This window comes from Ochotona curzoniae, unplaced genomic scaffold (genome assembly GCF_017591425.1).
Source record: "Ochotona curzoniae isolate NIBS_2020 unplaced genomic scaffold, NIBS_Ocur_1.0 scaffold_2587, whole genome shotgun sequence".
Taxonomy (NCBI): domain Eukaryota; kingdom Metazoa; phylum Chordata; class Mammalia; order Lagomorpha; family Ochotonidae; genus Ochotona; species Ochotona curzoniae.
This window is the reverse complement of record NW_024467096.1, coordinates 3,032,750-3,058,891: the sequence shown is the minus strand read 5'-3', so window position 1 is coordinate 3,058,891 and position 26,142 is coordinate 3,032,750. Positions and strand designations below refer to the sequence as shown.

Here is a 26,142-nt window from a genome sequence, read left to right as displayed (position 1 = left end):
CATGTGATAAAAACAAAAGAGGAATAAGAAAAATAAGAGTTAAAATTTTTTTTAGGAAAAGCAAGAAAATGAGCAACCCAGAGGGTATCTTTTGATTTAAAATAGAAGTGCAGTTTTACATATGCTGTGCAAATCCGGTTGCACAGCAGGAATAACTGATGTGTGAGATTAATAAGTGGATCAGAGGACAGCACAAACACATTGTTGCTACGTTTCTGCAGATGAACTAATTAAATTGATCAAAACTAGACATTGCAATGATGGTTACTGGCTCATAGACAGTAACAGAATCCAGTTGTCTGTGGCCTGTAAGGGACCTGCTCACATTTGACTGAATCAGCCTGCCGTGAGTGAGCAACAGGCAATGGCAATAGAAGAGGAAGTTGATTTTAGAGCAATAGCTTGAGAGAGATACCCAGAGTTCACACTTTGTCATTTGGCAGGTGCGTGGGAGCCATACTGGGATCAGATGGTGAGTGAATCCTTACCTGAACAGAAAAGCAATCTGTTTAAAAAAAAAAACAGCAAAAATACTGTAGAAGTGAAAACAGACTTATACTCAACAGGTGTGATAGCCACATGAAAACACTGGAAATAAGAAATACAGCTACTAAGTCTTAGTTTTACACGAATAAGCCCTGTGGCCTCTCTTGGGCCTTGGTGCATTATCATCAGTACTTGATGTTGGATTACAGGACCGTAAGTGTCCTTTTCAGCTTTAAATTCTGCAAGACTTCAGCATCCCACTATCAGGATATGAAAAAAAAATACAAATAATGCATTAATAAATCATAGAGCTGAATACAGCAAAGAAGACCAAATTAAGTGACAAAGAAAAATAGTAGTAATTAACCAGATTCCTCTTATTTCCTCCTTGCAATGAATGGATGAAGAGAATTTTGGAAACATGTCCTACATTGCTGAAGGAGCTCAGAAGAGAGCCACCTTTCCCTTGCTTGTGTTTTAAATGTTGAGAAATAGCTCAGGGCAGGCATTTGGCACAGTGGGTAAGATGCTGCATGGCACACCTGCACCTCATGCCTCTAGAACACGTGGGATCAGTCACTGTCTCTTTCTGGTCAAGCTTGCTTCCTAATGTGCACCCTGGGAGGCAGCAGGCAAAATCTCAAATACTTGGTTCCTAATCACCCACATGGAGACCCACATTGATTTCTAGGCTTCTAGCTTTTGTCCACGTCAGCCCTAGCTGTTGAAGGTGTTTGGGACTCAATCAGTGGGTGGAAGCTATCTCTGTGGTCTGTATATCACTATCTTTCAAGTAAAAATAAATCAATAAATATTTAAAACAGATTTATGAGACTTACAATAAGAATCCTGAAAATCACCTGTATTGGTGATCAAGACTGAATTGGAGGGGCCTGCTTTAATGTGCCAGCCAAACGGGTTTACTGCCTGGGCTTCACTCACCCTGTATGTCTGTATCTGGAGAATCAGATATACAGAGAGGAGAGACAGAGAGGAAGATCTTCCACCTGATGATTCACTCCCCAAGTGACCACAATGACCAGAGCTGAACCAACCCGAAGCCAGGAGCCAGGAGCCTCCTCCAGGTCTCTTCACGAGGATGCAGGGTCCCCATGCTTTGGGCTGTCCTCAACTACTTTCCCAGGCCACAAGCAGGAAGCTGGATGGGAAGTGCAGCTGCCGGAATTAGAACAGACATCCATATAGGATCCTGGTGCATGCAAGCTGAGGACTTTAGCTATTAGTTTACTGCACTGGGTCAATCAAACTGAACTTGTTTAAAAGTTTTCCCCAAAGGTTTGAAATTTTGTGTGTTGCTTTTTTATTTGAGAAAGAGAGGGGAAAAAATGAGGAAGGGAGAAAGATTTCCCATCCTCTGGTTTACCTTCTAAATACTCAGGACCCACCAGCTGAGTCCAGGCTTCCCAGGTGTGTGTAAGGACCCACCTACCTAAGCCATCATTTGCTGCTTCCTGAGATGAACATTAGCAGGGAGCTGGAGCTGGGGAGTGGATCCCAGACTCCTACCCTTGTGGGGTTTTAATCATTCCAGAAATATACCTTATATTTGGAATTTTGAATTGAAAGGTAGAGATGAGGGAGAATCAAGATGGTGGAATAAGATCAGGACATGTTTAAATAGATGGAGAAATATTAGCCAATGTGAAGCAGAGAGGGCCCATTCCAGGAAATAAAAGAGGACAGAACAACAGCAGAGGGGTACCTGGAGACTGACAGACATAGCAAAGCAGCGGGCACAATAGTGTGGTGTTGTGGGCTAAGGAGTTGATTAGCATTTGTTAAGCTTGGCTCCTGCAGGAAATGGGCTTGGAGGCTAGTGGCACCTGGTCTGTCAGACTCATTAGCATCCGATTGTTCTGCTAGAGGCTTGGGGGAAAGGTATATATGGCTGAATAAAGGGAGGCCAGAGAGACCTCTTCCACCACTACTGGTCTCCTGTCGGTGTCTGATTCCCTGACCCCCGTGTCCATGCTACCGGCTCTGCTGGCCGGAACAGTGTGGTGTTTCAGTGACTGATACCCTAGCGTCATTCAGCAAGCAGTGATCCAAATTGCACCTGCAGTCAAAACTCCACCAGCAACCAGGTGGGAAGGGACTTTCACCGGGAGCTCAGGAGGTGAACCCAAAGAACTGCCTGTCCTGCTGGTCTGTTTGATTTGACCGGGAAAAGAGAGCAGCAGATCCCAGATGGGCAGTGCGGGAACAGGGTGGATTTCACAACCTAGTCCACTCCCTAGAGCTGTATTGGGCACCATTTTGCTTAAGGAGGCAAGGGCTATGGACAGTACTGTGCATGCACTGAGCTGGGAGTGAACTCATTTCTGGCTTAGTGAACTGCAACAATGTGGCAACCTACAGGTTCCACCCAAGGTAGGTTCAAGTAGCCCTCAGACCTGATGGCCAGCAGATCAAGAACTCTAGTAGTGGCACATCAGGCACCATTTTGTATAGTGTGGCAAAGAATTTAAGACGCCAGGGACAACAGAGAGCTTCCCCTACACTGAGCTTGGTAAGAACTCAATGAGCTCATTGCATTGCACATGTCCCACAGAAAAATAATACCAATCGTGGCATTGTACGGGTCAAAATAGGTCTGTGTGGCCCTCAGACCTAATGGCCAACAGGTTCCAGCAAGATCAGCACCACCAACAACCTAGATCTATATAGGATACCTGGTGTCTCCCTAATCCTGGGACCTGCTCCGACTAAAAGTGGGAGAAAGGTTGTACAGACAACGATGCAGCCTCAGCATAGTGGAGACTGGTGAGCCAGGAGCTGGGACTATGGAGACCATGGCAGAAATCTAACATAAGAACCCAGACCTGGGCCCGCCGGCGTGGCCTAGCAGCTAAAAGTTCCTGCCTTGAACGCACCAGGATCCCATATGGGTGCCGGTTCTAATCCCGGCAGCTCCACTTCCCATCTAGCTCCCTGCTTGTGACCTGGCAAGGCAGTTGAGGACGGCCCAAAGCTTTGGGACCCTGCACCCATGTGGGCGACCCAGAGGAGGTTCCTGGCTCCTGGCTTCAAATTGGCACAGCACCAGCCGTTGCGGTCACTTGGGGAGTAAATCATCGGATGGAAGATTTTCCTCTCTGTCTCTCTTCCTCTCTATATATCTGACTTTGTAATAAAAATAAATAAATCTTTAAAAACAAACAAATAAACAAAAGAACCCAGACCTGGAACTCACTGGAGGGAGTGGCAGAAGTGACTACAAAGAACCATGTACCAACTGCAATAGGTAAAATTGAACTATAGACTTGAGGGTGATAGGGTTTAGAAACTGGCCCCAAGGAGAATAGTCTGTTGACCAAAAGTACAATGACCAAGAGCAAAAGGAGAGACAAAGGCACAATGAATATTACTGAAGACTCCCCTGAAAAGGAGCAAAACCCTTTGCCAGCCTCAGAATTCACTGAGGAAATCATCGAGAAAATGGGGGACACAATTTGAAACACTTGTTATAAAACTTCTTATCAATAATGAGAAGCACATAAAACAGGCATTCAGGGAATTTAAGGAATATATCACAATGGAAATGAATCAAATGAAAGCTAATATATCAGAAATGGAGAATACAGTGGAATAAATTCAAAGTATAGTGGAGAGTCCCCAAAACAGAATAAAGAAGGCAGAAGAAAGAATCTCGGAATTGGAAGATATTTACTGTCACCAGGGGAAACAAATAAAAAGCTGGAAGCAGAGCTGTGTTAAGCTAAAAAAAAGTATTCCAAAATTGAAAGACACTATGAAAGGCCAAATATAAGAGTTATGGGAGTCTCAGAATGTGCAGAAAGAGAGGCTGGGCTTACAAATATATTTAGTGAAATAATATGGGAAAATTTCCCTAATCTAGAGAAAGAATTGTGAAACAAGATCCGGGGGGGGGGGGGGGGGGGGGGGGGGGCACAGAACTCCCAATAGGCTGGACCAAAAGTGATCTTACCAAGACACATGATAATCAATCTCTCTTCAATTGGACATTTTGGTCAATAGCTTGGCATGATACTGCTGGCAGATATTGTTCGAAACTGAAAGACTCGTTTGTATGAATAAAACTGTAATGTTACTGAGCCTTATACTAATTCTCTCTTCTCCCCTCTTTTTTCTCCCTTTAGATTTTACATTGTGCTATAGGTAAGTGTGGAATTTTCTCTATAATATGTACAAGTGGGTTCTACTTTTTCTTTTCCTTAAGATGATAGGTTTGAATCTTACTGAATATTTTTAAAAAAACAAAACCATTTAGCCGTGATAAACAACATTGTTTAAATTAGAGTGGCTTTTTGTTTCTAAAGTCGCGGACAGTGTTTACAGTTATCACTGAATATTTTATTAAATGTCACAGCTGTTTTGCCATGTCAGTATGTCCCACCTTAGGAATACAAGGGAAGTAAAGAGTGGTGAATATATTTATAAGAACGTGACCTTCGTCCTGGTGCTGGCGTGTGTTGGGAAAGCTCCTCTGTGATCATTAAAGTGATGCCTGCTCTGTGCTAATCTTCAAAATGAGAGTGCGGCCCGTGTTGCCTGCCTCCCAAATGAAACTTGTTTGTACGTGGGAGGAATAGAAAAGTGTAATGGGTCATCCAAATGTAAGGAATTTCTAAAACAAGCAGATGCAAACATTGTCTTTTGTGAAGTGAGGTGAGTCATCACATTTTGTTCTGAAGCCGCAGGCATAGTGTCTAAGTCTCGGATGGCCAAACCCCACGCATCACGGAAGAATCCATTGTGCAGAGTTGCCTTATCCCAGGGAGCAAGCAGTTAGTCACAAACACTGCTGCGTGTTCTGGCCTTGCCTCTCAGGCTGGACCTCAAGTTGATATTTAGAATTAGAATCCCCAAAGGGCTGAAAACATGAGAACCATAAATCTAAACCACTACAGCCCCAATCATTTCAACTCACAACTAAAGCAGATACTTAAATCATTACAGGAGTTGCAACTCTGCTAACCTCCCCCTTCTTACCTGGGCCTGTAGGTGGCATCTCTCAAATGATCAGCAGTGTTTGGTGCACCTGTTGCTGGGCTCATTTTGGGTAACAGGGACAACTCATAGCTTTCACTAGATTCTTGTTGGAGAAACGTTGTTTCAGAAATCTCTGAATAGATTCTGAAGGATCGAGGACTCGAGGACTCACGTCTTTTGCGGTCTGCCTTCCCAGGGAGACAGTGTGACCTCAGAGAACTTTGTACAGTGTGTAGAGCCAGGGCAGCCAGCTCTCTGAACCTGCCGGGCTGACTTCGTGCCATGATGAATGAGTTCTAGCTCATGTGCAGTTTGGCACATAGGTCTTTTTAGTCCTGTGTCTATAGTATTTTATAGATTTGAACAGCGTTACCCCTTCTTAAATGGTGAAATAAGTGAGGAGTGTCTGATGGGGCAATGTCTGAACTGCTTCAGGGTTTTGAACCCTGAACTCTGTTTTCCTTTGCTCTCCTAAACTCAGCTGCCTCTTGTAGAAAAGCTCTTGGCTGCATATCTTCTATTTCTTTCACTCTGAACTGCTGTGACGGCCCACAGAACTTAGCGCTCATTCTACTTGCAATTTTTCTGGACAAAATGTGGACGTTCAGTAAAAAGCTATACTTCCAGTTTTGATTGCTTTCCGCAGGCTGGCATCCTGTGGTATCCCTGTGGCTACACTGCGCAGAGCAATAGCCATGACTCCTGGTCAGCCCTCGATCAAGAGGGGAAGCCATGAGACCCTGCAGGGCATGGTGCTGCTGAGCTGAGCCCTCTTGTCAGTACTTCACCTTGTCAGGATAGCTTCACCTTACAGTTGCTTGTTGCGATGTGATTTCATCAAAAATCAAGGAGCACCTATACTATAAGCTGAGTGGCTCAGAAACTACGGATGTTTGTTTTCCAGTTTGGGGGCTGGAAAAACCATGCTGCACCAGTAGGGTCAGGGGCCTCCCTCCCAGACAGTGCCTTCCCATTGTATCCTCCCATGGTGAAAGGGCTGACAAGTTCCTTGGGACCTCTCTCCTGGGGGGGACCGGTCATGTTTGTGGGGGCCCTGGTGACTTGATCATCTCTCCTAAGGACCCCAGTGCTCGATTCCACTGTGTTGGGGGTGGGTTTCATCCTAGGACGTTTGTGGGAACACACACACATTCACATTGCAGCACTGAGTGATTACTGTTCTTGTGACTATCCATTTGTATTTTCATGGCCCAGATCCCTTTGCCTGTTTAAGAATATGCTCCTAAATCCCTTTATAAAATAGAGGTTTCATCCTGGAAACAAGGTTCCTGGCAAGTGCATTTTGTTTCTCCATGCCAGAAATAGTCCAACACCCAGCAGTCAGGGATGCTGTGTGTAGCATTGGGCAGCAGGAACAGAGAGGTGATGGGGACCCAGTATGGGCTCAGAAGACATAGTGAACAGGGCACCCCTCTGAGGCTCTCTGGCATAAAGCACTCAGGGCTGGTGTCTTGGCAGGCTCTGCTGGGAATGGGGGTGGCTGTCAACAGATTTGCTTCCCCCTCAGATGGTTCCTCAACTGCTCTCCTTTGCATCCCAGGACCTGACATATACAGGTGGCACTTGGACCATTCTCATTTCCTCCGGAGCCTTGCCCTGTCCATGCCTCTTCCTGCCCCAGATCAGGACACTGCACTCTGCCTTTGTCTTAGCTCACAGAATGCCCAGAATGCCACATCTTTTTTTTTTTTAATTATTTTTTTAATAATCTTACTTAGTTGATTAGGGTACAAAGGGTTAATGGCTACAGGGTGAAAGTGGGTAATACCATTGTTTCCACACTAATATTATCATTTTTCCCTGTATCTGGGGTTAGGGGAGTAACAAAGGGAAAAGCCCCACCCAGCCTCCCACCCATCCCAGATCCCCAATGGAAGGTGCGCTCCGAGGGTCCTGCTCAAACAGTTTTGATAGCATCAGTTCTGGATTGCTGCCAATCTCGCACTTCCAATCACAATGAAACCTATTCAGAGTCCACTGGCTGACAGTCTCTTGATGGTTGGGGTTCTGAGATCAGCAGTTCAGTTGGAGGGATCTCCAAAGAAACTTCATCTGAGATGATCCCAGACCTGATTCTTGCGTGAGTTTGCTAGTACAGACTCCAACACCGTCTGTCACACCAATCAGCTTATGCACATGCTGGTCGTTGCGATTGCTAGGTCAGTTCTGTTTCCAGCCCTGTCTTGCCCGTGAACCAACGGGTGTTGTAGTCCAGGTCGATCCTACCCACTTCATACTCGGTCTTCATGCAAACCAGTTGGAGCTGCAGCCTAGTTGGGGCGACTCCCCATAACCCCCACCAGTTCTTCCCCCCACCCTGGTTCCCATGCTTGCCAGTATGTACCGCAGGCTTGTCCAGTCTGTCCCATATCTCATTTAGTTCTCGCACATGTCAATGGGCATTGAAGCCTAGTTCAACCCAACCAACCTACTATCCAGCCCATACACCTACTGGCATGTGCTGTTTTGTCTAGCCATCCTTGCCCCTGTCCTGGTTTTTGTGCTGTCCAGTGAGAGTGGTAACCCCAAGGGAGATGCCCACTATTTCCCTACTAGGCCACACCCACTCCCAGATTATGCACTCTCCAGGTGGTTCTGGCATTTGACTTGACAGAATTAGCTCCTAGTGCCAGCCTCTGCCAGCTAATGCTGCGGCTAAGCCCAACCAACCCTCACCCACTCTAATTTTTGCTTGTACCAGTCGGAACAGTCAGCCCACCATGGCCCTTCCCTTATCCAGCTCACATGAGGCCCACAGGTGTTATAGGTCTGCCTGGTCTGATCTGCCCCATCCTGACTCGCGCTTTCCAATGGAAGTAGTTGTCCAGCAGGGGAGCCCACATTCCCCTGTCACAGAATGCCACATCTTTAAAAATGTCTAGCCTAACCTTTGGTTCCACATCCCCCTCTTACATCACTTGATTCCCCTCTGTCCTTTCCTTAGACTTGTGGCAGCTTCCTTCTTCCCCATTTCCATTTGCACCTGTCGGAGCACTTGGCTCTCCAGCCTCTTCTGTGCAGATGACCCTGTGGTCCAAACCCAGCAAGTTTGCTGAATGCCAAAAATGCTATTGGAACTTACTAGTCTTCTAGGCTTCCCTGAGCTCCTGCCCCTTTGCTTCCATTGTATTGATCCTCCCACCCCTGGTTTTTCTTGCCATCTGTGGCTCTTTCCTTTCTTCTGTGGGGGCCCCTCTCTCCTCTGACCTCTAACCACGGGTGTCCCCAGGGTTGTGTCCTATTCTATGGTTCTTCTGATTGAACTCATCTGCTGTAGCTGGTGTGTTCTATCCTCAAGAAACGAGGTGTTCACAATATCCTCACCTTTAATTCCAGGCTGCACCTGTACCCAGACCCCAGATATCTGTGCTAGGAGACATATGGACAGAAAGCTCCATCCCTACACCGGCTCTGCCTCCTGTCCTTGCTCTGTCAGGTGTGCCGTTAGCTACCAGTCACAGCCATTGAGCCTGTGTCCCTTACCTGCAGCCCAGTGGTCATCAGGCATTCCTCAGGCTGTCACGTTTGCCCATCCCTGTTGAAGTGCTCAGTGAATGCAGTGCTCACCTCCCATTCCAGTTAACAAGTTTGAGGCTTGGGAGGCGTCCAGTCTCAGTTCTCATCACAGGCAAACATTAAATAGTTGGTGTATTCATCAGCTTGAACATTCTTCAGTGGCTACACATTTTGGAATATCATGTTGAATGCCGTAAAGATAGATTATTATATATCCGTTTTAAAAAAATAAAAGTAATTGTCATGTCCTGCCAGGGTCCACACAGCCAGAAAGACCTAGAGCCCAAGTTGAAGCCAGGGCTGTGGGGTTCTTGTCCCATGTTCCACACTGCTCCTGAAGGCTTCTGGGAGGTGGTGATTCAGAGCAGTCACCTCCTGCACGCAGCCCTGGCTGGTTTACCCAGGACCTGGATCCTGGCCACTTGTGCAGTCTTACCTGTGCTCCCCACACCCTAGCAGCTCGCACTTTGTTGTGAGGTGGCCACATTCCCCTTTGCCCTACCAGCCTCTGGGGCTGCCCAGGCTCTGCTTCCGGCCTGCAAGGCCTAGCCCATCTGCTTGGCTGCTGCTTCCCACTCAGACCTCCTCGCTGGCCACCCTCTGACTGCCTCCTCTCTCACTGACCCTCCCAGCTTGCTCCGTTCCATGCTGACCACATGGCCTTGTGTGGGTGGCTGGCCACCATGGTCTCTGGCTCCCAGCACTGCTCATGGCACACAGCTCCTGGCGGGAGCTTGTGGTCTATCATGATTTTACCACATTCTGGTGGAAATTTCCAAAACTGTCCAGACTGTTTTCAGTTCCTTGAGAGAACTGATTCTGGCGGCAATAAGTAGGCTGTTTCCAACATTAACTTCAAGGCCATGCTTCATGTTTTCACTCTGGTAATTCACGTTTATTTTTGGAACGATGGTTTATTTTCCTATGGCATTCTGCAAGTTTCACTGAAACAGCTTGGTCTCTTGGAAATACATCTGGGAGCCCTGAGATGGCTGTAGTGAATAGATTAAGCCAGTGAGAAATACAGACCTCAAGTAGATGACAAGCATCGTCAGACTTGGTTATACCCGCTGTGGGCCTTCTAATAGGAACACAGCTTTTGTGCGCCTGTATTTCTTCCTAGGGCAAGAATACCTGCTGCATAGGGTTGTTGTGACTATGAAGACGAACAGTGAAAGACAAACACTTTGAGTGATGCCTTAAACGTGCTTGCTCACCTTGAAAATTGCCAGTAAGATGGTAGCTGTTAGCATTAAGTAAAGCAGTTTAAAGTTATACAGTGTTAAAAGTTTTTTCTGCCTCTGATGTAATGTCCAGTGTTATATTTATATATACAGGACTTTCATATTTTTTTTCTTAAATTACAATGTTTTTGTACATAGTCTCTTCAGGGCCAGCTAGTTGTGTATGGGCGGCAGTGTGTCTACAACTTGGCAGAAATGGCCTTGAGAGACAACAAAACTAAAATACCACATACGGGGCTTATTTCTTCGAGGAAGTTGAGCCTTTTGTCCTTTTTAGTGAGTTCCTACCTTCAGCTGTTCCCCTGAGGATTGTTGGTTCTGTTACATTGCGGGCACAGCTGTGGCTGCAGCCCTGACCTGAGATCGACTTGGGCTTTTCATTCTAGAAGTGAGGATTGTTTTTTTAAAGGAGAACACTGGAAATCCACCCTGAGGTCTATCTTCTGCAGGCCTTCCAGGAAGAGTTGTGATTCCTTGATCTTCCCATGGTCCACACTGTGTTGGGGGAAGTGGTGTCTTTTCTCCGGGTTGTGAATGAGTTACAAGGGAGGTGGGGGTTGCCCACCGACACACACACACACCCCTGGTGGGGGGACCGAGGGACTGGGTTGCTGTTGGGATGAACATCGTACCTTTGGCGGAACTTTCCAGTGGAAGTTACATTGTCAGTTTAAATAACTTTGGAACCTTTGCTTTGATTGAAAGCTATGGAACAGATGTCGAATAGGAGCTCGGTCATAGCCCAGAGGGGAATTCTGTCTCAAACTGAGAATTAGAGTTCTGATTTCATTGGCAGACACTTGGATGTACTGTGGTTTCAGATATTGGCTGTGTTTGCCAGCTTTGCACCCCTTTCGCACTCGAACTGTTAATACCTTTTATTAATATATTTTGAGGCTTTTTAGATTATTACCTTTCTTGATACAGTTTTGTAGGTATAAGCATTCCTCCCTTTTACTCCCCTTCTTCCCTCTCCATTTTCCTGTCCCACCATCCCTTCCACCCCCATTATCACAGTGATATTGTCCTTAAAGTCAATTTTGTTGAAGCTCCTGGCCACTCCAGTTTGGTTCTGGGTCACAGTGAACAACCCCAGGTTTGTTCTGTTACAGTAAATGGTGCCTGGTGGACAGGAGGGGGAACAGCTGCTGCTGAGTCCCCTTCTGGTGGCCAGTGTCTTCCCTCTCCCTGTGGGAGTCAGCTAAATCCACTCCCATGGCGTCAGGCATTCCTTAGCCATCCGCCTGCAGTGTTAGGAAGAACCACACTGCACCCCTTGTTCTGGAAAGCAGCCACTGGGCCCTCCAGGTTCTGGAGGGCAGAAGAGCATCCTCCAAGAGGACAGGAATAATTCCTCCTCCAGGTCTCTCTCACCTGGAACACCTGCACCCAGCCTTTGGGGTAGGGTGGGGGATATGTTGGGACACACGAACCACATTGCTTTCTTGATTTTCACGAAGCTTAGGTGACAGTTGAAAGGTGAGCTTTACCAAATTGTAAAGGAAAGAAAAGGGGAGGGGATCACAACCTAAAACAGTCCGTGTGACACTTGTCACATTCCCAAGGGATAAACTGTTGCTTCTAAAGTCCCAGTTCCTTTTCATTGCTGAAAGTTGGCACAGTGTCTCACACAGGCCTTGGTGATCCTCTGTAAGCCTCTTACTGGGATCCACCCCCTGCCTCCCCCTTTTTTTTTTTAACAGTTCTTTTAATTGTTTGAAAGAATAAAGGAGATAGGGGAAGACAGACTTTCACTGGTTCACTCTCCAGATTACTGAAATGGTCAGGATTAGGCCAGATTAAAGCCAGGAACCGGAAGCTCCAGCTGGGTCTCCCTCATGGGTGCTGGGGCCCCAGCACTTGGCCATCTGCTGCTGCTTTCCTAGGTACATCAGCAGGGAGCTGGATGGACCGAAGAGCAGGAGCCTGTGTCTCCAGCATCCCATATAAGCGTGTGTTTGAGTCCTGGCCTCTCCTCTTCTGGTCCAGCTCCCTGCTTATGCTCCCAGAAAGCAGTACAAGCTGGCCCAAGTGCTTAGGGCCGTGCCACACATGTGGGAGACCCACATGGCATTCTGGGCTCCTGGACTGAGCCTAACCCTGCCCTGACTATTGTGGCCATTATCTGGAATGAGCCAGTGAATGGAAGATCTTCTCTCTGAGTCAACTCTGCCTCTCAAATAAGAAACAGATCTTAAAGCAAAACAAAAATGGAGCAGTCGGGACTCGAACCATTACTCTCGTGGGTGCTGACAATATAGGAGTTTAAGCCATGGCACCACAATGCTGTGCCCACCCCATTCCTCTAGCCCCTTCATAAATGTGAATACATGACATTTTTTTTTGCTCTGCTTCACCCTTTGCTTTGGGCTGGGGCTGTGTTTAGTGGCAGTGATGGTTAGGAGGTGGGGGGACGTGAGCATGACTACCCTACAGGTTAGCCTTGAGGAGCTGCCTCCATGCTGAGGCCTGGGGGAGGATGTTGCCATAGCAACCCTTGCCTCCTTTGCAGTGATTCCAGCAGTATTGTTTTCCTTGTCATTGATCTCCCCAGAGCTCTGTATCATATTCCTGCCTTCATCTGTCCCAGGTCAGCTAAGCACTTCTCTCCAGCCTGCCCTGCCTGGGCTCTAGCTGGCTCGCTTGCCTCCTGATCCAGTCTCCCCTCCTGCCCTGCTGATGGAGATAGAAGGCAGAGGGAGGACAGATGACGTTGTCTGTTTTCGATGCACAAGGCTTTGGCGCCTGTTCTCTGAATAAACTTTGTGTTTCACACCTCTGTGATTCTGTACATACCGTCTCCTTTGCTGGAACACCCAGCTCAGTTCCTTGTTCTGCTCAGCATGAGTGTCCTGAGATGAAAGAGAGGAAGAGAGGCAGAGCACACTCACTAGCAGTCACAGTGCCTGGGGCCCTTGGCGCCACCTGCACCTAGCAGGCACTTGGTCAGCAGGAGCCAAGTCCTGGGCAAAGCACTTCCTTGGTATTGGCGAGTGCCTGGGTGGAGCCCCGAAGGGAAAGTCCTGAAGAGAAGCTCAGCTCAGCCTTAGAGGAACAAACATGAATGTAGTAGGAATGGGAACCCGTAGCTGAGGTATTAGCTTGCTGCCCAGTCTGTCCAAAGCCAAGCCAGGGCAGGTCTCTGCAGTTATTACGGATTGTGTAATGACAATTCAGGCACTTCTGTCGAGCTTAGTCTTTGCATCTGAAAAACTGGACAGTGTTGGACTTCAGATCTTTGTTGATCACAAACATTCCTGATGGCCAAATATCCTGAAATCCCAAGGAGCTGTGATCATGTGGTTTTGGAAGTGATAGAAGTGTGAGGAGTGGTATAAAAAGGTATGCTAGGTGTTCGGATGTGTCTGCCTAGTTGTTGTATTGGAAGGCTCACATCAGAAAGCAGAGCCGGGATAGGAGACAGGCATTTCCTGTAACGCACACATACCGTCATTACCACTAGAGGGCACTCTTGCATCAGGAAGTTGGTTTTCTTTTAGAAGTTTCCTAAGACAGGTGGACTTTGAATGAAAACTGATAATAATGAATCAAGAGCTTGAGCAAGTTAACAGAAGAGACACTCATATTTTTCTGTCCCTGTCTTCTGGATTAATATTTAAGATAAACAATATCTAGAACTTTCTACATTGTTCTAAAGCTATCTAATATTTCTTAGCAATAAGATGTGACATTTCTATAAAATTTAGCTCAGTTTTCTTGATAAAAAAGAGTGTTGTATTTCAGAATTTCTCTGCCTATATGTTTCGTGTCAGTGTGAAATTAATAAACCTTCTTCTTATTCTGCTTGTATTTTAAATTTCACTTATTTATTTGAGAAAAAGAGGGAGAGCAAGAGCGAAGTGCCATCTGTGGACTGACTTCTAAATACCCACAATGACTGGGACTGGGCTAAGCAGAAACCAGGAGCTAGGAGTTCCAGCTGGGCTTCCCATGTGGGTAGCTGGGCCCTGGTACTTTAGCCACCATCTACTGCCTCCCAGAGTGGACACTCAGGAACCAGGTGTTGAACTCAGCCACTCCAATATGAGGAATGTATTAGCTGCGAGGCTCAACACCTGCCCCAGACCTTCCTCTTTATTCTTAACCTCAAAATCAAGGTTAAACCAACAAAGTTGGAAACGCCATCCAGTGAACAAATTGAGTAAATTCCGTTCAACCAAATTGAAAGCTTGAGTCGTCATTGAACCAAAGAATGATTTGATTTACGATTCTTCAGCAGAAGTTGAATAGTTAAATAATGTGCTTTAAAGTGAACAAGAAAGCTTGGGACTGTTTGCATGGTGCTGATGCCTTGCTTAACCCTTTTGTACCGCTTTTCTGGGAAAGGATTCTTTTTATTTCTTCACAAGCCATATTTAATGCCTTTCCATAGTTTCTTTAAAAACAGATTTGATGAGAGCAGTTTTAGGTTCACAGCAAAGGGATCTACAGAGATACTCCACATATCCCCTGCCCCTACACACACTTGCACTTCCTCTTACCAACGGGTGAACCTACAGTGGTGTGTCATTCACGCCAGAGTCCACAGTTCCCTTAGGGTGCAGTCTTGGTGTTGGATGAGCGTGTAAGGATGCGTCCCCGCCAACCATTATGGGGTCATGCGGAGTAGTTCACTGTGCGTGCCGTCCCACAGCCCCTGCGTACTGTGCCCATCACTCAGACTCGAAGGCCTGCATGGCTGGCCGGCACTGCAGGGTGTCCTAGTGTCAGATGTGCCCCACACTGCCCACACCCTCCTGGAGGACTTCTCTCTTGCTTCCACGTTTTGGCGGCTATGGATAAAGCTGCTGTGAACTTTTGTATGCAGACGTTTTCAATTCTTTTTGAACAAATACCCAGGAGCTTACTTGGTAAGAATATATGTAGTTGTGTAGGAAGCCGCCAGTGTCGCCAAGCGTCCGCACCCTTTGGCTTTCCCGTCCAGCAATGAATGCGAGTTTCTGCCATTCCTCACGTTCACCAGCACTTGCTGTTGTCTGTTGTCAGTGGGTCTTCTTCAGCAAGGTGTCTGAACAAACAGCTTTTAAAACTTTTTATTTTTATTTACTTATTTTTAACCTGAGCTAGAGAGAGAGCACAGGCCCATCTGCTGATTGGCTCCACAGGGCCTGCAATGGTCCTGGCCAAAGCCAGGGCGAGGGATTCAGTCCCTGTGTGTAGATCTTTTGGGGAGGGGTTGCTTCTTTGAGCAGTGACAGTTTTACATTACCCTTCCCCTCTCTATTTATACCTTTTGTTTCTTCCATCTTACCTAACTGAACCAGCTAGACGTCTAATGTGACATTCACCGTGTTCTTTACTCAATCAGATGAATGCTTTTGCTGGCTGTTTTTCTTACTAGCCAGTTTTGAGGGAATATGTGCTCTCTACTTCATTTTTGCTCTCAGGATTTACAAGTTAGTACTTATTCCTTTGTAAGAATGTCTTCCAGATCCTTATTTACTTTGGTCAGTGTGACCTGTCTAAAGCTGAGGCTAGTAGTAAGTCTCCACATTTTAACGCGCTTCAAATTTGCATCTTCTGTAGTGCTGCTTTAACAAAAGCGAGTAAATCTCCATTATAAAATGTGACTTTCAGCATTAAAGATTAATGTCTGTGTTTTTTTTTTTTGTTTGAATTCTGTTTTAGCATCTGACTATAAAACTTTTATTTACACTTGCTGGTACATCTTTTTTCATTCTTATTCCTCTTGAATAACTTTGGTCTTGGCATTGAGTTGTGAGTTGTGTGTTGTTTTGTCAGCCAGTCTACACACTCTATATTTTACTGTGTTAAACACATTCAGTTATTGATCTGAAAAGTGTATTTGGCCTTATTGTATGACACTTATTTGTGTGTGTGTGTGTGTGTGTGTATATATACATATATATATTTGCACATGTATCTGTTTTTTTGTTTTGGTGTTTAGAAGGTATTTTGGTTACATCATCCAAACAATTACCCTTGAACTTACACACTTTTTAATTCCCTTAGTCCTCTGTTTTCTAGGTTGCCAATTTTTTTTTTAAGATTTATTTATTTATTTATTGGAAAGTCAGATATACAGAGAGAAGGAGAGACAGAGAGGAAGATCTTCTGTCTGTTGATTCACTCCCCAAGCGGCTGCAATGGCCGATGCTATGCCAAACCGAAGCCAGGATCCAGGAACTTCTTCCGGGTATCCCACATGGGTGCAGGGTCCCAAGGCTTTGGGCCGTCATCGAGTACTTTCCCAGTCCACAAGCAGGGAGCTGGATGGGAAGTGAAGCTGTTGGGATTAGAGCCGGCGTTCATATGGGATCCCGGCGCGTTCAAGGTGAGCACTTTAACCGCTAGGCCACGCTGCTGGGCCCAGGTTGCCGATTTTTAAATGTGTCTTTTTGGCTGTCAGCTATTGTCTAGACAAAAATCACTGGACTTACTCTTTTTTTTAAAAAAGATTTATTTTATTTTACTTGCAAAGTCAGATATACAGAGAGGATCTTCCATCCGATGACTCACCCCCCAAGTGACCACAATGGCCAGTGCTGAGTCGATCCAAAGCCAGGAGCCAGGAGCTTATTCTGGGTCTTCCACGCAGGTGCAGGGTCCCAAGATTTTGGGCTGTCCTCAACTGCATTCCCAGGCCACAAGTAGGGAGCTGGATGGGAAGCGGGGCTGCCGGGATTAGGACTGGCGCTCATATGGGATCCCGGCGTGTTTGACGCAAGGACTTTAGACACTAGGCCACCAAGCTGGGCCCTGGACTTAACCTTATACCTTGTCCTCTGTTCTGTCCCAATCTTCCTGTCAGTCCTAAGCCCACACTTCAGTGTGCTAAATGTTCATCCTCAGTCCTTTTGCATGAATTTCCCGTCCCCTTTTAGTTGGATGTAGCCCATGCTCTGCTGGGTCAGAAGCTGCGAAAGGCCTAAGGTTTTGCTCTGCTTGCAGGCTGATGAGTTAGCTAGCTACTGGACGCTGGTAGAAGGTATAGGCCTCTTGGATCAGAGACAGACGACTTTGTACTAATGGCCGAAGCAGTAGCCACATTCCTGTGCTTTGCTGTCACCCCCAAAGATTTATTATTTTTATTTATGAGAAAAGGCAGAGTTTCAGAGAGAGAGGAGAGACACAGATCATCCACGTACTGGTTCACTCCTCAGATGGCCATGAAAGTGAGGGCTGTGCTATGGCCGGAGAGCTTCATGAATGGCAGGGGCCCAGGCGCTCAGGCCATCGTCTGCTGCCTTCCCAGCCCTTAGCAGGAGCAGCCGGGACTGACCTGGGGTCTGCCTGGGATGCAGGCGTCACAGGTGTCTGTCACACCACAGTGCTGGCCCTACGCTGTGTTTCTTAGCTCCCCATGTCCCACATGCCCCATGGTTTCAACACTAGTCTAGACGGATGTCTGTGCACGTGGTAGATTGTGTTTTGAGATAATGCAAAATTGAGAGAATGTTGCTTTTATATTAAGTGTGAGTTTTTGGGGGGCAGATGCTACTTTAGCCCTGCAGGTTCTTCTGTGAAAATGTAACGTAACCTTCAGGAAAGACCTGAGTGAAGCCTCGTCAGGCCCTTGCCTTTCTGGCACGCCTAGTGGGACTGCAGGCGACGCACAGGGTGGTGGCAAAGCACCCCTCCCGGAAAGTGGGCTTCCCGGACCGAGGTCGTGCTCCTGCAGCTCATACATCTCTAAGACCTCCTGGAGCTTGATGCGCTAGGCAGAATAAATCCAGTGCACTCTTTCTTCTCTGGAAATTCTTGAAAGTGCTGTTCTGTAATTGCCTTGCTTTTATGTTTCTCTTGAGAAGTCTGATTCCAGCCTAATTATCTTGCCCTTTTGAGGTATTTGGCCTTTATGTCAGAAAGTTCTGAGAGGGTTGTTTTTTTTTTTTTTGTAATATTTGATGTCTAATAGCTTTATTAGTCTACGTTTCAGACTTGGCCTGCACAGGGAAGAGACTGTTTCACAAAGTTCAGATTTAGGCCTTGTTTCATTTTTGGAAAGTGCTGTTGAACTATAATTCATTTTTAAGTTTATTTTTGTTTGCTTTTATTTATTTGAAAGGCAGAGCACAGAAGTAAAGAGAGATTTTTCATTCATTGGTTCATTCCAAATGTCCATCACAGCTGGAGCTGAGTGAGGTCAGAACCAGGAGCCCAGAGCACTGTGCAGGTCTCCCGCATGGTGACAGCCACCCAGATGTCTAGAGCCACCTGCTGCTGCTTCCCCAGATGCACATTAGCAGGAAGCTGGATTGGAAGCTGAATGGGAACTTAACAGGGCACCCTGCGTTAAGGTTTCCTTCGTGATTGTTTGTGGAGGGTGTTTTTATTAGCTGAATTTAAAAAAATTCACTTATTTATTTATTTGAAAGACAGAGTGACAGATCGTTTATCTGGCTGACTCTTCAAATGTATGCAACAGCCAGGCTGGCCAGGCGGGAGCCAGCAGCCACGAACTGTGTATAAGGTCTCTTACATGGTTGTCAGAACATAAGGGTTTGGGACATGATCCTTTGCCTCCAAGCACATTAACAGGAAGCTGGAGCGGAAGCAGAGTAGCTGGGACATGAACTGGCATGCTGATGTGGGGTGGCAGGCATCCCAGATAGCAGCTCAACTCACTGTACTACAGTGCGTGCCCCAGCCAAAGTGTTTTGATACTCTTGATTCTGATAATAGTTTTGTGTAGTTGTAAATTGCTTTTCATTTGTTCATTTTGCAGAGTTGGAAGTTTGGGTTGGCTTGCAAGATTGCTAATTCAAAAATGAATTATGAATATGGTAAACTGTCTCCTCTCTGAGTAGTGGCTCTTCCAGGCCAATGGACTGGGGAACTGTGTGGCTCTTGCTTGTGTTGCCAGACTCCCAGTGTCCTCTTCCACCGGCTGCCGCTAGAGGGCACCTCTCCCTTCCTTTTGACTCCATTCCCCAGCTGACGGGCCCCTGAATTGCAGAACACCCAGCAGTGGTCAGATGTTTGCGCAGTAGGCGGGGGCTCACGACTTTTGAGGCTTGTCTCTCCTTCCAGTGCTGTCGCTGTCTGGACTTGAGCCCCTGCCTTCCCTGTTGCCCCCTGCGCAGTCACTCGTACACGCTCTGCACGCCTTTCCTGGGGACCTAGTAGCTCCAGCTTGCTCACTTCTGGATCACATGCTGCCCCTGAGTGTCAGAGCTGCACACTTGAACCTGCCGCTTGGTTCCTCGCAGAAGTCAGCAACTCCCCTCAGCGTCTCAGTGGCATTTTGCCCCCAGACCTTCTCTGTCATCAGGAGCTGCCAGTGGCTCCACCAGTCTGGACCAAGTCCCTTACTAGGAACCACTGGGCTGCCTCTGCCTTCTCCCCCATCTCGCTCTGCTTTCTCTGCCCCTTTGCTTTCAGAGTGTGATGACTCTGCCTTTCATCCTTTAGAAAGATTGTGTTTCAGTTCCTGTTCTATCTTAAAATCCTTCTACCTCTTTCTCTTCTTTATGTCTTTTCTTTCTTCTGGTTTTTTTTCCTCTTGTTTTTCCTCATGTTCTCCATTTCTCTTTCTCTTCTTGCTTCCATATTGTTTCCTCCTCATCCCCTGACCCTTCACTCTCTGATTCAAGACTCTGCCTGGTCCTCAGTGCCCAGGGTCCAGTCAAGAAGCCCCTGGACTTTTCCTTTAGTGCATCTGAGTCCAGCTGAAGCAACTCAAGGTTGTCCGTTTTTCCACAGCTTGGGACGGTGGAGGATCAAATACTTCCCTATCAGAAATTAACTGCTTCCTCCCTTCCCCTCCTGCTGCAGAGGGAGGCCAGATACGACCTCAGAACACACCCAAGTTCCCACACATCAGCTCTGGGCACCTGAGAGCAGCTACGACTTGGGGCAGCAGCCACCTCCCAGAAGCCTTGCAGCCTGGTGACTGGCTCCTGAATGGTCAGTGGTATCGGGCGGCGAGCAGCAGCCCACCATGGGGTTTTGAATGGCTTCACGCCCTCCACAGACGTGCTGCATCTCTGGCTCTTAGCACAGTTGTAGCCTGCAGAGCGTGACTCATAATTCCAGCAGGCAGCGGAGTTGCAGAAAGTGTTTTGAATTCCAAAGTTGTTCTCTTAATGACAGCTGCTCCGAAAGGAATCAAGGGTCTATAAATAATGGCAGATTAGCACCTTGAGCAGACTGTCAGGAGTCTAATAGACAGCTTGTTCTTAAAGATTTCTGAAGGTAGACATGGTTGTTTCATTATTGACTTACAAGAAAAGAACAAAAATAAAAAGCAAAGGGTAGGTGATAATTTAGGCTAAAGTCATCTGTCAGCATTTATATATTTCTTGTTTAATCTTTGGCAAAGTAATTAAGGGTAGAACTGCAGGAGTGAAATAGTCCAGTTCATTATGCATGAAAGGACACTCTTCTGCTGTAAGCAGGATGATCACCATTCCCAGGGAATGGACAAATAGCCCAAATCATGAAATAATAAGTACATGATTTACAGCCCACCTAAATATGACCTGAGACTTGGAGATAAGATTCTGTAGTCATTCATTCTTAGGGGGGAGGGAATGGTAATAGAAGTTGTTACCTATTTACTATATAAAAATTGCCCACAACCATGTGACCTGAAGCCTTCACACAACAGAGGTCTAGCATTGTGGATGAGGGGCTCCTTGGCAGCCAAGGTGGACAGTCCCACCTCAGTGTCTCAGGCAGTGGCTGAGTGTTGACTGGGGCTGCAGCCTGCTAAAGACTGGACTGGAATTGGAAGGTGACTTGCTCAGCAACTGGGCCTTTGCACGCAAGGCTGCCAACATGCCCTTCTGGTGTGGCACTGGTTTTCTCCAGAGTGGGGATGAGGAAGAGCTGCTGTGTGCTTTCTGGTCTTGTCTCTCGAGTCTCTGTCCCTTCACTTAGAGAAGTTTCCTCTTTTCTCAGAAGTAAGTTCTTAATACACACCACTCTGCCTCCAGATTAGCAGGCAGGAATTTGTGTGCATATGTGCGTGGCACCTTGGGCTTGCCCGATGGCTTCCCTCCTCTGGTTGGCCTGGGATTTGGAGCTAGATGGCCAGGGTTTCATTCTGCTTCCACCACTCACTGTGAGCGAGCTCCTTGCCTTCCCCGGACCTCTGTTCGATGAGGAAAAGAATGGTGCCTGCCCCCATGGGATGGTGTGAGATGTCAGTTAACAGCAACAGAGGATGCAGAGCTGGGTCTGGTGCTCAGAGCTCCCTTCACACACGGTAGCTCTTAGCATGTGTGCTGTGTTTTGAGCCACAATGGAGCCAACTGTTTTCTACCTTTTTCTCTGTGTGAGTCAAACATTGCTCGGGCTGATTCAGCTCCTGATCATCTTGGGATGTCCTTGAGGTGGTGCTGGTCAGACCTGTCAAGGAGTGATGAGAGTCCACCTCTCACACAGTGCCATCAGGGGGGTGGGTAGGGGGCTTTTGACCTTGAGTTCCCCAGGAAAGGGCTTTCTTCTGAACCTCGCGAGAACCTGCTCTGGGACCTGAGGCCTGTGCTCAACATTCATAAATATCAACATACTCAGTTTGTTAAGTCCCCATTAAACTTTTTGGAGGGTTCAAAGCCAAGGGGATTCGTTTCAGTCTTTGGCCTACTGTAAAGGAATCCATGTGTTCCCGGCTCTCTGGAGCTTGGCTCCTTCCATTCAGCATTGTCCTCTCAGCTATGTGGCTTCTTAGCTTAGATGCCTGGAGTATACTGCTATAGGAGGAACGTCTTTCCTTCAAGTCATCTGTGTGGAGAAATGGAGAAGCACGAGGCCAAAACTTTTCAAAGGAAAATGACTTATTAAAGGACAGTGGCTATTTATAGTAAATACTTTCACTAAATATTATGTTTATTTGTGGTAGATCTTGACCTGGCATTGAGTTGCCACATTCTTGGCTCCAAAAATATGTTTTTAAAAGATGCTCACGAATCCCACATGTCCAAATTGCAAAAGAAAATGGATTTCTAAAATTTTTTGGACATATTTTTTAGGATATGAACTGTATTTTATAGATGATACACCAAAAGAAATTACTGTACCAGGCCAGGCCTGGTACAACGGCTCAACTGGCTAATCCTCCCCTTGCAAGCTCTGGGATCCCATGTGAGCCCCAGTTCGTGTCCCACATGCCCCACTTCCCATCCAGCTCCCTGCCTGTGGCCTGGCAAAGCAGTCAAGGATGGCTCAAAGCCTTGGGACCCTGTACCTGCATGGGAGACCTGGAAGAAGCTCCTGGCTCTTGGCTTCGGATTAGCTCAGCCCCAGCTGTTGTGGCTATTTGGGGAGTGAACTAGTGGATGGAAGAGCTTTCTCTTTGTCTCTCCTCTCTGTGAATCTGATTTTCCAATAAAAAGAAATAAACAAATCTTTAAAATGATTATATCATATACTCACCCTTTTCCTAATGATGCCATTCATTTTCACGGCTGGAAAATATAATTGGAATAGCTTTTTTAATTTGTTATTTGTTTGTTTATTTGAGAGAGACAGGAGAGCTTGCGTCTGCTGGTGCACTCCTCAGACGCTCACAGTGGCCAGAACCATTAGTCTGGAACCCAGTCAGATCTCCCACTGAGGGAGCTGGCATTTAGTGTGGCAGTGAAGGCACTATTTGGGAAGCCCACATCTTATATTGGAGTGCCCAGTTCGATGCTGACTCTGCTTCCCATCCTATTTTCTACTGGAACACAGAAGATGATGTGTTTGAGATGCTACCACGCATGTGGGAGACTCAGATCAAAGTCTGACCCAGCCCCAGCCATTGCAGGAATTTGGGGAGCAAATGGAAGACTCTATCTTTCTGGCTTTTTTTTTTTCTCTCAATGTCTCTGTTTTTCTGATAAAGTAAAAAATAAAATTAAATTAAATAAACAAAACAGGATGTCCCTGCAGTGTGAATGGCAGGAGTTCAGTTATTTGAGCCATCACTGCTCTCTCCCAGGGTCTACACCAGCAGGAAACTGGAGTCAAGAACCAGAGCCAGGTGCTCCGGTGTGAGCCTTGGGCACATCACCCCTTGTGCTCGTCGCCCGCCATTATCTGCACTCTGATGTGCACTGTTTGATCTCTAAGAACAGGTTTTAGGTTCATTTTCTCAACTGAAAAAAAGATAGCTGGGATTGCATTTGGCTCTACGTGTCAGAAATCTGACAACTGTGTTTTGTTTTGTTTTGTTTTTAAACCAACACGGGCTTTCTTTTGCTGAGGTAAGAAGCAGTCTGCTCTGCCATCCTCGGTGTGTGTCTTGCCTCTGCGTGCTTGTGGCGCCTTGGTTTAAGATGACAGTGCTAACCTGATGTGGTGCTGTGTTCACATTCCAGGCAGGCAATGGCTGCACCACAAAGCTGTCCAAAATCTCAGTTTACTTCTCATTGGGCAGAACTGCGCTCCGTGGCTCCGTGGCACTGCAGGGAATCCCAGGGGAGCTAGTGTCCTACTGGGATCCACGGCTGTCCTAAAGAGATCGGTCTATTGGCTAAGCACCTGACAGTGTCAGCCACAAGGGTTTGAATATTCCTAAGGTCCTGGCTAGTAGAGTAAGCTGTGCCTGCATCCACTTGGCAAGGTGATATAGTGATACTATATTACTTGAAGTGAATAACTAAGCTGCTTTAAAGTTTTTATTATAGTGTTTTTGTTGGCTTGATTGTTTTGTGTTTGTTTTTTGAGAGAGAAAAAAAGACATGGAGAAAAAGAAAGTGCTCCCATTCATTGGCTCTAGATGCTCATAAGAGCCTCGGGCCAAGGACTAAAGCCAGGAGCTAGAAAACCCAATCTAGGTGTCCCACATGGGCAGCAGGAACCACCCCTGCCCATCCGGCAGGTCACTTGAGCTGCCTCCCGGATCTGCATTAGCAGGCAGTTGAAGTGCCAGAAGTAGGCATCAAACCCAGGTCCTCCGATGTGAGGTGTGGAAGATCTTAATTGGCTTCAGAATTGCTAGGCCAAACACCTACCCCTACTTTATATGTTTTTTAAAGTTAGAATTGATAAATCACAACACAGATTGGTTTATCCCTAAGGAATCATCCCAGTACTGATCTTGTACGTGATCTCATTTTCTTCCCAGCAAAATACTTGCCAAATTAACTCTTCCAAATACTCTTTTCAATTTAGATTTTTTTTTACCTCTATGTACCTGCGTTGCTAAAATGACTGTTTATCAGTTGTATTTGGGAAGTTATACATTGTTTTGATGGAAATTGTATTAATTTTTGTTTTGTTTTGAGAGCTTATACACACTTTTAAGGGAAGGTGAAGAGACAGAAGTGTCTCATTTGTTTCCTTCCCCCAGACATCCACAACGGCCAGGGCTGGGCTAGGCCAGAGCTGGCCTGGGGCAATCCAGGTCTCCCACCTGGATGGCAGGGACCCACCCACCTGAGCCATCACCTGCTGTCTTCAAAGGGTGCACAGCAGGAGGCTGGACTTGGGAGCAGAAGTGTTAGAAAGCTTGTCTTCACTTCTGTGCCACTTGCTCTCTCCCACATTTTCATTCACAACATGGTGGTTATTAAGTTGTGTGTGTGTGTGCACATGTGTGTTTGTGAAAATACCTTATTTCTAACATAAAAGTAACACATTGAAAAAAATCAACTGATACTGACATAAAGAGGGTAAAATTCACTCTTGATCCTGTTATCAAGAAGTTATTTTTATTTCCATCCTGAAAGATATCTCTCTAAGAGTTATGTTTTAGAATAATGTGTTTTAGGGACTTGGGAACCATATTTTGACATGACTTACGCATCTAGTTCAGTGTGAATAAGAGAGTGCTTCAGGGCTGGCATGTGGTGCCGTGGGTTAAGCCTCTGCTGATAATACCAGTGTCCCTGATGGAGGTGCTGATTTGAATTTTGGCCATTCCAATTCTGATCCGGTTTCCTACTGATGTTCAGGGAAGAAAGGAGCAGAATTTGGCCAAGTACTTGACACTGCCACCAATGTGGAAGACCAAAGTGGACTACCTGGCTCTTGGTTTCGGCCCAAGCCAGCCCTGATTGTTGTAGGCATTAGGGGAGTGAACTAGCAGGTGGATACCTTCCAAGTAAATAAGACAAAAAAGCACCTCAGTGTGGAAAGTAGGATTACAGAATAAATTTGTTTTGATCCAAAATTTTTGAAATGTACACTTAACTTTTTTAGAATGTATTTTTTCCATGAAGTTTTTGAAGTATCATCATCTATTAGCTGAGAATTAGCTTTACCAAAAAAAAAAAATTGGAAAACTTTGAATAAATTACTCTACTTCTGCCTTGAAAAGTTAAAAAAAAAAAACAAAAACGAATCCTCTGCCTGTAGCATTGGTGTGAGTCCCGGCTGCTCCACTTCCCATCCATCTCCCTGCTTATGGCCTGGGAAAGCAAAGGAGGATGGCTCAAGTGCTTGGGCCCCTGTACCCACATGAGAGACCTGGAGGGTGCTTCTGGCACCCAGCTTTGGATCCGCCCTGCTCTGAATGTTGCAGGCATTTGGGGAGTGAACCAGCAAATGGACTATCTGTCTGTCCTTCTGTCTCTGTAATGCTACCTTTCCAATAAAAAATAAGTATGTCTTGAAGAAAAGTAAAGTTGAGTGAAAGGTCAGGTATGTGGCCCAGCAGTTAAGTCACCACCTGGAATGCCCACATCCCACATTGGAGGACCTGGATTCCTGTCCCATCTCTACTTCTAACTCCAGCTTCCTGGCAGTGCTCGTCCTGGGAGGCGGTGCTGATGGTTGCGGTGCTGATGGCTGGGTGTGCCTTGCCCAAAGCGGCAGACCCAGCTTGAACTCCTGGCCACTGGCTTCATCCATGCCCGAGTCCCAGCTGTTGCAGACATTTGTGGATTGAACTAGTGAGTGGAAGGCTCACATCCTTTCTTCTCTCTTTTGTGTGTGTGTGTGTGTGTGAGAGAGAGAGAGAGAGAGA

General features: G+C 46.5%; 1 protein-coding gene across 1 annotated transcript in view; it reads left to right on the top strand.

The window, feature by feature from the left end:
- Positions 1-26,142, top strand: part of HACD2 (3-hydroxyacyl-CoA dehydratase 2) — an 82,623-nt gene that overhangs the window by 11,665 nt on the left and 44,816 nt on the right. Inside the window, exon 3 of the mRNA XM_041002669.1 lies at positions 4,629-4,647. Coding sequence (XP_040858603.1) covers positions 4,629-4,647 — 19 coding nt within the window. The remainder of the gene's footprint in view (positions 1-4,628; positions 4,648-26,142) is intronic.